At 38.9% G+C, this 11,776-nt stretch overlaps 1 protein-coding gene and 1 non-coding gene across 3 annotated transcripts in view; both read right to left on the reverse strand.

Moving 5' to 3' along the window:
* The window catches only part of TEC (tec protein tyrosine kinase), a 140,863-nt gene that overhangs the window by 23,839 nt on the left and 105,248 nt on the right, over window positions 1-11,776 (reverse strand). For both annotated transcript variants that reach the window (XM_059383564.1, XM_059383572.1), the window contains exons 4-8: window positions 10,794-10,875; window positions 9,970-10,098; window positions 7,851-7,891; window positions 6,484-6,659; window positions 2,768-2,833 (exon numbers count right to left, since the gene is read on the reverse strand). In XM_059383564.1, the coding sequence (XP_059239547.1) occupies window positions 2,768-2,833; window positions 6,484-6,659; window positions 7,851-7,891; window positions 9,970-10,098; window positions 10,794-10,875 (494 nt within the window). The remainder of the gene's footprint in view (window positions 1-2,767; window positions 2,834-6,483; window positions 6,660-7,850; window positions 7,892-9,969; window positions 10,099-10,793; window positions 10,876-11,776) is intronic.
* On the reverse strand, window positions 8,071-8,177 carry LOC132009231 (U6 spliceosomal RNA). The gene has a single exon (XR_009401832.1). It is a non-coding gene; the product is annotated as a U6 spliceosomal RNA (small nuclear RNA).

Genomic DNA, 11,776 nt, shown 5'->3' on the forward strand with positions numbered 1-11,776 from the left:
AGACATAAAGGAGCCCACATGGTGAGCAGGAGCTCGGGCGCAGATGCCAGCCCCCGAACCTCTTCCCAGCCCGTCCCAGAAAGGTCTCTGTGAGAGGGAGGTGAGTTAGTGCCCCTTGATGGGGGAACTCCCTCTACATCTGAAAAGAATGGCTTGGGATTTGCAAGTAACTGGTCAGTCCATCCTTAGATAGCAAAACCCAACGGGAATGAGGTTTTCAGATTGGCTAGTCATGTCAACACACTCCGGAAGAACAGGACTTCAGAGTAGTGTCTGAACAGAGAAGAAAAGGGGATTTGGAGATACTCAGTCTTTTCTGGAAAGTTCAGATGCTGGCCAAGCTTTCTTGGGGAGGATATGTTGAGTATATCACAAAGGGAAGGCAACCAGTATAAATGGAGGAAAAACAGAAACCAACCAACCAGCTATAAATCTTGGCTGGTTCTTTGACCCTTTCCTCCTGAGCCACCCACTTAAAAGCCTTATCCTAGACTTTGCCCTGTACTAAGGGCCCTTTCATATCTTTCCATCAAGAACATGTCTTCACCAACATCACAATCCCACTTTCTTTCCTGCACAGCTCCTCTGACCATCTCTACCTCCAACTGTTACGTGGGTCTGGAGGTCAGAAGCAGGTTCTGATAGCCGTGGGAGCCTGAGGCCCGGCAACACGGAGTCCAGCCCTATGGACAGTCTGCTGTGGACAGTCTGTTGCCTGGAACTCCCAGGCCCAAACAAACAGCAGGCGAACTGTTGATCCAATAGCTGGCAAAAGGCTTTTTAACCCTGAGGACCTTTGGGATGTGTTACAGCATGGGCTGTAGCGAAGAACAAAAGAACAGGACAAATCTTGGCATAGACAGACAGTGGGAGGAGAGGGGATCTTTGATGGTCTACGCCGAGAAGAGGTTCGAGAAGAGGTTTCATCCTTCTCATTGAGTGAGGCACAGTCCATGCCATGAGGAATTCCTGACCCTGGGCAGAGGGCTGGGGAGTCCCACAGCAGAGACCGTACTCAGCAAATTCACTGAGCCGCACAGAGAAGGAGGAGAGTCTCTTACAAGAGAGGAAATTTCCAAACTAAGATAAATCCAAAAAACTCATGGTGATGAATCATAGCCTCCATAAAATGCTTATTTGTAATCCCATGAGGAAGTTCTCATAGTTAGATAAGGATTATCTGGCTTCGAGCACAGCCCTCCCCAACTCATCAGTTAGGTTTCAGATCACTATAAAACTGGGTCCAAGTTTTTGCTGTTTAGCACCTTCCCTAATTCCAAGGATTTTGCTGTATTTTCCTAAAATTTATTTAAAAGCAAAACCACAACGTATTTTACATATTTTTATATCCTTACCTGTTTCCGAAACAACACATCACAGAGTGCTACTAATCTTTTTTTTCTACATTTTAAGGCATAGTCATATTACAGAAAGTGATACGGACAGAGGTCAAGACAGCTTTTTCTTGATGGCGGCAGTGGTGTTTTTAAAAAGTGAATAAAGTATCAGAATGACCACCCCAGAATGATCACAGAAGTCTCTTTGGTATATATGAGCCTCTCGTTAAAACCTGGCCAGGCTCTGCTAATGGACATAAAAATACTACGCCCATTGCCTTCTCTGGAAAGCAATCTGACAGCAGGCATTAGGAGTCCTAACTAGCTGTTAGCCCAGTCCATAAGTTTTTAGAGATATAAAAAAAGAGGTTATCTCAGTCATTATTATATAGCAAAGGTGCTAAACACCACAGTGCTATACAAATAAGAAAATGCCTTTATAAATTATTGTACATCGGTGTGCCGTGTGCCTGCTTGTGCCCGTTAAGGCCTAGCACAGTGCCTCAAACAGGCTAAAGTCTTGGGAAGTATTTGATGATTTTATGACTGAGTGAACTATAAGGCAGTTATGAAAATGTTTTTGAAAAATAGCTAATGGCATGAGGAAAATTCACACAATATACTGTGAAGTAGAATAAAGAGGATACAACACATACACAGCATGAGTCTATGCCTTAAAATAGTAAAAAATTGAAATGAAATGCTAATGTTAAGAAGTCAACTCTAGTTGATTTATGAGTAATTGTTGTTATTAACATTTTTTATATTTTCAAACACTTTTAAAACAGCAACCATATATTGCTATTATAGCAAATAATAAAAATAATAAAAAATAAACTTTTTAAAAAAGATTTCGTTCTGAAGTAATCCCTACACCCAATGCAGGGCTCAAATTTACAAGGCCAAGACCAAGGGTCACTAATATTCTACTGACTGATTCAGCCAGGTGCCCCACAAACAGCATTTTTTAAAAATTTTTTATTATTATTTTTTAAAAGATTTTATTTTTTATTTATTTTATTCCCATTGAGCAGGGAGCCTGATATGGGACTCGATCCCGAGATCCCAGGACCATGACATGAGCCAAAGGTGAATGCTTAACCAACTGAGCCATCCAGGAGCCCCACAAACATGTTTTTTTAAAAGCCACTCTTAGAAATTATATTCTGATTTCTGGAGTCAATGAACAATAATATGTATGTCAAAGTCAGCTGAGCTGTGATTTGTTTAAAATCGGTTCAATTATATTTGCCCGTGTAACTCCATTCCTACATAGTACCTTCAGGTAACGCGTACTGTAGAAACTAATTCTCACAACATTTTTACCACTCTAGACAACTGAGTTAATGAAAGATATCCATGACTTACATAATTAGGAAAATGAAAACATTTTCTGGTTCTCCACATTGATAAAATAACCATTTACTTACTCATATTGGTCTAAGTTGTTTGATTTCTTTCCTGTTACATAGTTACTTGGGATATATCCTTCACACCTGGAAAGAAGGAAAATACTTTAGTTAAACTGAAATTATTTTACTAAGAAAAAGTACTGCCTTTATGAAAAGATTAAAGCATTGTATTGCCTAAAGTTTTAAGAAAAACTAGTCAACCCCCAATAATTCAATATATCTATAGTATTTGATGCTTTACAAAGTACTTCCTCATTTGACCTTCCCTAAAATTCTGAGGTAGGCAGGTACAATGTTGTGTCCCTACTTCCTGGTGGGGAAACCAAGGCTTACAAAAAGATTAAGGGACTTTCTCCAGGTCCCAAAACTAGCCAGTAACAGGGTTAGAACTTGTGACTAGGTTCTGAGACCTTCCTAATATTCCATGATGCTTCTCTTGAATTCATAATTTCTTGGGATGTTCGAAAGAAATCACTATTTCAAAAAAGTTCGAGTGTCAGATAGAAGTACCCATCTTGCCAATTCTCCAACAGTCCTTGTAAAACACTGTTTCACAGAAGGGAGCCCCTCACTTCTTCATCAGCATCATCTAGGACACTTGTTAAAAAGGTGAATTCTTGGGTCATTCCCCCAAGAGAACTGAATGAGAAGGCCTGTGTGAGGCCAAGGAAACTTCAGTTTTACCCGAAATGACACTTAAACTCATTAGAGCTGAAGAAGCCATCATACTTGAAAATGGCTAGAGAAAATCTCAAACACTCACAAACAATGAAACTATGTCAAATGAGGGCTCTCTTCATCTGATTTGGAAATCATTTCAGAACACATACATACATCAAAACATCATGGTGTACACCTTAAATATATGTAACTTTTATTTGTCAATCATACTTCAATAAAACTTAAAATTAAAAAAAAATTAAAAAGGAAGCAATCTTAAAGGGTAGAATCTTGGTAGGAGTCAAGATTTTCAGTGTAAGATAAAAGCCGTACCATGCACAAAATTTTAAAAATTGAGTAAAACCCTTAAAATCTTAAATCTGAATTTGAACTAGTAGTAGGAACTCATAATACACACACACATACCCGCACACACACATACATATATATAGCTCTAGAATCCTAGCACTCTGATTGTTATCCAAACACTATCTCACAAAAAGGAGCCAGCACTCCTTAGAAAAATGGTGCATGGAAGGATTGGCCAGGAAAAATAACCACATGAACTTGAGCTATCTTATTTTACCCAGAAAGCAAGAAAGCTAAGAAAGATTAAAAAAGTTTCAACCCAAACCAGGTACCACTGACCTACAATGGGTCAATTCAATCAAAAAGAATAATGACCACAATGGTTGCAATATGCATCCATAGTAACTCTTCAAACAATTATTGGTTACCATTGTTATCACTAGAGGAAGCTCAGTCACCAACCCACCGTGCTGAAAATTGGTAAAAGGAAAGAAATCAAACATTTCTCTTGCTTTTGATGCACAAACTAAATGAACTGGTTGATGGGGCAATTCTTCCCTAGAGGATTAATAAATGCAGACAGAATGACAGAGTTAGACAATCACCATTTTACAATCCCTAGTGAACTCAAGGAGCTAAGCAGTAATCACTAATGAGTGCCAAAATCATTAGGTGGAACCCTTATGAAGGACTTGATCGTCACCTGGACCACTGAGTGATCTTAACGTCATTAGAAGTGAGTCAACCAGATATCAGCTTCTAACGTGATCAAGCCTCTAGACTACAATTTATAGGAAATACAGGGCATGGAGACATATTAAATGATACCATGGGAAAGCAATTAGCTCAATCTAGATTATGGCTCATTTCATAGGGTAAATGACTTGGTTTCATCAATTAATCAAAAATGAAAAAAAAAAAAAAAGAAGAAGAAGAAGAAGAAGAAGGATGGGGACAATTGTAGAACAAGAGACCTATGGCCAAGCCAAAATGCAATACGTGGACCTGATTTTAGTCTTAATTAAACTGCATAAATACATCTTAGAGCTTAATCAGGGGGGAAATGGAGTTATGTAATCAATACCATCCTTAGACCTTGACCAGAGGGGCCCTGGCCATGACCTTACACTTTCAAAAGCATGCTAAAGTCTATGTTCCCTCAGCCCTCTTCTAGAACATCATCTGGGTAACTAGGACCCCAAAATTCTCTGTCCCTTGCTGAGGCCAACACAGACCTTTCCACCTTATATTCTGAAAAGCAAATTATGCTGGTTATAGGTAACTCCTTCTAGCCCAAGTCCAACGGGTGACCAAGTTGTGGACTGGCTTCTGCAAACAATATGGACAGAGCTTGGATGTATGGCTGGGAAGTCCACATGGGTCATGTGGGATGGAGCTGGGGTAGAAGGGAACAGGGAAGGAGAGGACCACAGAGAGCCAGCCCTCTATGCACTGTCATATTCTGGCACGGATTCTAACTCAAACCTTGCTTCCTTGTCATTTTGAAGGTACGTTTGTTAAGTGGGAGGATAAATGTTATTTTATTCACCAGTTTGTCAGGTTGACTTAGGGTTTCAAAATATTTAGACAAATGATATGTGGGCTTTCATTTGTAGTCTTTCTCCAGTCCTGAAAATGTTAGCGGAAAGTCTACAGATGGTATTTTTTTAATTATTATTAAGTATGATAATGACGTAGCAGTTGTTTAAAAACATCTTTCGTAGTTAGACTCGGGGATAAAATGACAGAATGATTTGAATTAACTTTTAAACACTCTAAAACAACAACAACAACAATAATTGGGAGGACTGGTAAATCAGTCCAGAAGTGAAGCGAGGAACAGAGAATTGGACTTGGGAGATGGGGCAAGGAGGTGAGAAAGCAGATTTGGAGGGAGAGTATGTTCTGTCCAGGACAAAAAGTCCTCCTCTTTTTATCCCCAGGAACTCAGAATATAAACAGGATTATATTTCAGAGGTAAACGCAGGATATAGTTTCTTTAATGAAGCCTAAAAGATACTCATCCCCTACATTTATCCATATTTACTCATCACTTATCAAATAGTAAAATTGAAAGGACTCTTCCTTTAAATCCAAAAATATCTTGTATAAATCATGCTCATTTTAAAATTTATTTCTTTTTTTTTAGATTTTATTTATTTATTTGAGAAAAAGCATGTGCACTTAAGTGGGGGGTGGGGAGAACAGAGGGAGAGGGAGGGCCAAGAATCTCAGATTCCATACTGAGTGCAGATCCTGACGTGGGGCTTGATCCCACAACCCTGAGATCAGGACTTGAGCCAAAACCAAGAGTCAGATGCTTAATAAACGGAGCCACCCAGGTGCCCCATTTTAAAAATTCTTGCATTTATATGCATATATGTATTTTATACACATATTTCATACATATATACTCATGCATGTATGTGTGCACACGCAAACACACATATTTTCTCTCTTAGAGAAATGTAAGATTACTTACCTCATGGGAAAAAAACCTGAAATGTCTTTCTCCCAAGATCAAAATAATCTAATTAAACATACAACGAATGAGAAAGAGACCAATGTAATGCATTCTAATTTCTGGAAAGAAGTGGTGGATCCATTTACATTTATTGAGTCATTACAAAGAACACATTGTTACTGCAAAGTAATGATGTGTACTTGACTTACTGTTGACTGAGCTAGTTTCATTACAAGATCATTACAGACAGTCCTGGTCTCACTTGGCACTTAATTCCCACCCACACAGAGAGAACACTTACCCGTATTTATCTCTTGCTTTCCACCAATGAACATCATTCTTTTCTAATATAATATATTCTTGGCCTCTCTCTAATCTGAGATCATGCGCCTCCGTTGCTTGGAAATCATACATGGCTACAACGATTTCTTCACTATTGTCTTCTTCTTCAGGTGGAATTGGTGGGGGAGGCCTTCGCTGAGAAAAGGAGACAACACATGAAAATGTAGTCATTCTGTTTGAAACTAGATGTGAAGTGAAACACTAAATGACTCACACAGCAACAGAGAATAAAGCAGAAACCTCAAGTCTACTTAGGAAAATCTGGGGAACCCTCCCGTGACTTTGATGACATTGGTGCTACTGGACGTCTCGTGGGTTTCGGAATATAAGGCATGGTTTCGGAATATAAGGCATGAGCAAAACCCCTCCTTAAACATCAGATAGCCTTTGCTCCTTGTCAGGGCTACCCTTCCAGGGACAGCTACAGATAATATGTGAGTAGAAACCAGAAGACTAAAGGTGGACCCACCATTCTAATGGCCTGAAAGGGGAAAACACACACTAGGGGGTGAGTCTTCTATCAAGTCTCCTGTCCATCAGAGCAATGTGCATTTCTTTGTGCTTTCCATGTGAAAGGTATGCACTTAGTACCTAACACACTTTTTTTCATTTATTCTTAATACTGAGCCCATGAAATAGAGTATATAATTCCCATTTTACAAGAAACAATGGTTTAAGTAATCCTCCCAAAGTCACTCATACCAGATTCACATTGGATCAGATATGAAGTGGTTCCCAAGTACATGTGTTTCCAACCATACCCCACTCTTCAAAGGCATATCATTAAATCACTGAGTCATTGATATATCATTAAATCAATAATGATTTATCATTAAATCATTAAGTTACTTTTTCGTCCTGATACTGTGGTCTGAAGACTGAAATATTCCTTTAATGTTCCTTTAAATTCCACACCTTTTCTATAATTCTTGAGGCCAAAATATAAGCAAAATGCCAGACGAGGAGAGGGCCCCAGTGATAATCTGATATAATTAAATTAATATTATTTGATACCAAAAAAAAAAATACTCAGCATACCTTCTCTGATATGAAAAGTGGGGCAGAATCATGTGACTTAGGAGAAGTGAGTTGGGGGAAACCAAAGTGGGAGACAAACCATGAGAGACTGTGGACTCTGAGAAACAAACTGAGGGTTTTGGAGGAGCGGGGGTGAGCCTGGTGGTGGGTATTATGGAGGGCACGTATTACATGGAGCACTGGGTGTGGTGCATAAACAATGAATTTTGGAACACACACACACAAAAATTTTTAATTAAATTTTTTAAAAGAAACTGTAAATGTTTCCAAAAGGTAAAGACCTCCTACCTTCTTTGTTTCTGGTGCTGGAGGTAGTGCTTTTTTTATACCTGAAAATGACAACAACAAAAATAGGTCAAAATGCCATCTACCAATGACTGAGAGCTTTAACAAGAAGTGAAAACGAACACATGGACGAGAACTCCACTTGGACTCTCACTCTGGTGCATGTTGCTTTCAACACTGTTGCGGGGAACAATTTATTTTTTTTATTTTTATTTTTATTTTTTTAAATATGGAACGCTTCACGAATTTGCGTGTCACCCTTGCGCAGGGGCCATGCTAATCTTCTCTGTATCGTTCCAATTTTAGTATATGTGCTGCTGAAGCGAGCACGTGGGGAACAATTTAAAGTGCTTTCGAAGCTGGTTTGTTTTCTGCCTTCTGGAATAGATTATAAATGCCAGAGGGATTGGGGCCCTATCTTGTTCTTGGTAAACAAGTGAAACTAGGACGAACTAAAAAGCTTCCTGTGGGCAAACGAAACCATCAACAAAATGAAAAGGCAACCCATGGAAGAGGAGAAAATACTTGCAAATCACATACCTGATAAGGGGTTAATATCCAAAATATATAAGGAACTCATAGAACTCAACAGCCAAAAAACTCAAAAAACTGTCAAAAATGTTGCAAAGGACCTGAACAGACATATTTCCAAAGAAGACATTCAGATGACCAACGGGTACATTAAGAGAGGCTCAGTATCACTCCTCATTAGGGAAATGCACATCAAAACCACAATGAGATATCACTTCATACCTGTCAAAATGACTGTTACCAAAAACACAAGAGGTAACAAATGCTGGGGGGGTGTGGAGAAAGGGGAAGCCTCGTGCAGTGCTGCTAGGAATGCAACCACTACGGGACACAGTATGGAGGTTCCTCTAGGAATTAGAAATAGAGGGACACCTGGGTGGCTCAGTGGGTCATGATTCCAGGGTCTTGGGATCAAGCCCCGCATCAGGCTCTCTACTCAGCAGGGAGCCTGCTTCCCCCTCTCTTTCTCTGCCTGCCTCTCTGCCTACTTGTGATCTCTCTCTGTCAAATAGATACATAAAATCTTTAAAAAAAAAAAAGAAAAGAAAAGAAAAAAGAAATTAGAAATAGAACTACCGTATGACTCAGCAATCCCACTTCCGGGTATATACACAAAGGGCAGGAAAGCAGTACTTTGAAGACATTATCTGCACTTCTGCATTCATAGAAGTATTATTCATAGTAGCCAAGGTATGAAAACAACCTAAATGTCTATCAACAGATGAATGGATAAAGACACACAGTGTGTATATATAGTGTACTGTATAATATTTATAATATATATAAATAAAATGGAATATTATCCCGCCTTTAAAAAGAAGGAAATCCTGCCATGCATAACAACATGGATGAATCCGGAGGGCGTTGTACTAAGTGAAATAAGCAGACAGAAAAAAAAAGACAAATACCACAGGGGATCAGTTACATGTGGAATTTAAAAAAAAAAAAAAAAAAAAAGTGGTTGCCAGGAAATGGGGGTTGGGAGGAGGGAGACAGAGTTGTTGGTAGAGGGCACAGATTTTCACATGTAAGATGCATACGGTCTGAGGGTCTAATGTCTAACCTGGTGACGGTAGTTGATAGCACATTAATGTATAACTGAAATGTACTGAGAGTAGAACTGAAATATTCTCACACATACACACCGGAAGGCTAACATGTGAGGTTATGGATGTCTTAACTCCATGGGAAGAATCCTTTCACAACGCATACGTATACCAAATCAGCACAATGCACACTTGAAAATATCTTACAATTTTAATTGCCAGCTCTACCTCGGTAAAGCTGAAAGGAAACAAGCTGTTAATGGTGCCACATTAAGCTCATACTTTTAACAGAGTCATTTTGAGCAGGCTTCCATACTGTGATAAAAGCTCTTGAAAATAGACCTTTTGATTCCATGAGATGGCCCCACTGCTAAATAAACATAATTATTCATACAAAATACACCCGCCCTCCATTCCCACAGCGCGAGAACGTGTAAAGGTCATAGTTAACCAACATCAAAATCAAAACCAAGTCACTTTCACACTATACCAATAGTGCATATATCCTGCACATAATATCATTATAAAATTAAATAAATACTTACTACTCTCAAAAAGGTTATATTTTTCGCATCCAGGTGCTAATTTTTCAGTTTGTCGGCAACACTGATAACTTCCATCTGCCCAAAATTTAGGATGATATTTAATCATGATATTATTGTTGTTCTTTATTTCTGTAATTCAGAGACACATGAAGTGACTAGTGAGATAAAATGGATGACAGAACGTTTTGTAGGTAACACTGTCGATCATTCTTTATTTCTCAGATGCTACGTTTATTAGGAAAACACTTTCATAACCTCATACAGCACAGCATTCAGAAAATCGATATGGTTCTCTTTCACCTTCTTATTTTGATGAAACGCCCTTGTTAGCAGAAGTGACCTCTGCTGTACCATGATGCTTAAGCACACAAGTCAGCTCACCCCACTCTGCTCTGCAGGAGAAGGGATGAGGACCCAGCAGTACAAATCACTCATGGAAACACTTTATGCACAAGTCGTCAATCCACACCAAACAGTGACTACACAGACCACGTCTCAGAAAATAAAATCCTGTTATCAAAAAGGTCCAGTGCTTCCTCATCGTTAAATGTATTAGTCATTAAATGAAAGCATGCATTCTTTTTTTTTTTTTTTCCAAAAGAGTGCATGCTGTAGAAACTATGTGTACAGTTTCTAAAGGAATCAGGTTATAAAAAAGAAAGTTGTCTTCATCATGTATCCCAGTAGCCGACTGTCCTCAGAAAAACACTTATTGTAGATTAAAGGATTCTAAATGCAAGATACATTAGCTGAATTTCTCTTCCAGTGATAACAATGTTATATCCTAAAATTATGTACAGTTAATATTTCATTATGAGTTTTACCTTCTTTTAACTTCTTCACCCACCGGTCCCTGCTTTGCGCACTAGGTGCAAAAATGTAAAGTGTGTTAGCATCATGAACAACCTAAAGTAAAACAAAAGATAGAATAGATGAGAAATACTTAAACACAGCATTTCTGACTAGCACAGAGCCCTGGGTACCAGAGACATCGATAAATGATTCTGAAATGATCAAATAAAAGTCATTTACTTTGGATCCAAAGAACCTACAAAAGCATATGTATTTCCTCATGTCTACATCAAGTCGGATATACATTTTGCAAGGACTGAGCTTTAATAGAAGAAAAAATATAGAGAGAGACCAAGATGCTTCACTAATCATTACTTCTTGCAATCTAACTAATTTTAGATCCTTAAGTAAATTTGGTGTAGGAAGAATTATTCTAACCTAGCATTTTTCTGAATCCTATGTTACACGAACGGACTACCCTGTCAATGTTACCGCTGTACCTTCCTTTTGCCACTGTAAATAACGGCAGTGGCTAACTTCATTAAACACTATCCCAACTCTAGATCTATCTGTGCTTTACAGATATTTAACTCAGTTAATCCTACTACTAAGGCATCATATTTACATGTTACAGAGGAGACTAAGGCTTACCCCCAGACCTTCCACTCCTGTGTAACACCAAAAGGCACCATTCATACAGAACACACTGCATAGGACACCCCCTAACGTTGTACTAGATAACCTGCCCATCTCATCTAGCTGATGATCCAGAAAACCAGGATCCTGAGCCCAAACTGTGAACCATGATGCCTCTTTTAGAGGTAACTCCTGGTGAGCAACTAAAGTCTTATTCTTAGTACTCTTAGTATTCTTTTTTTATTTTTAAGATTTTATCTATTTATTTGACCGAGATCACAAGCAGGCAGAGAAGCAGGCAGAGAGAGAGAGACAGGAGGAAGCAGGCTCCCTGCTGAGCAGAGAGCCCGATGCGGGGCTCGATCCCAGGACCCTGAGA

The sequence above is a fragment of the Mustela nigripes genome, chromosome 1, assembly GCF_022355385.1.
Source record: "Mustela nigripes isolate SB6536 chromosome 1, MUSNIG.SB6536, whole genome shotgun sequence".
Classification (NCBI taxonomy): Eukaryota; Metazoa; Chordata; class Mammalia; order Carnivora; family Mustelidae; genus Mustela; species Mustela nigripes.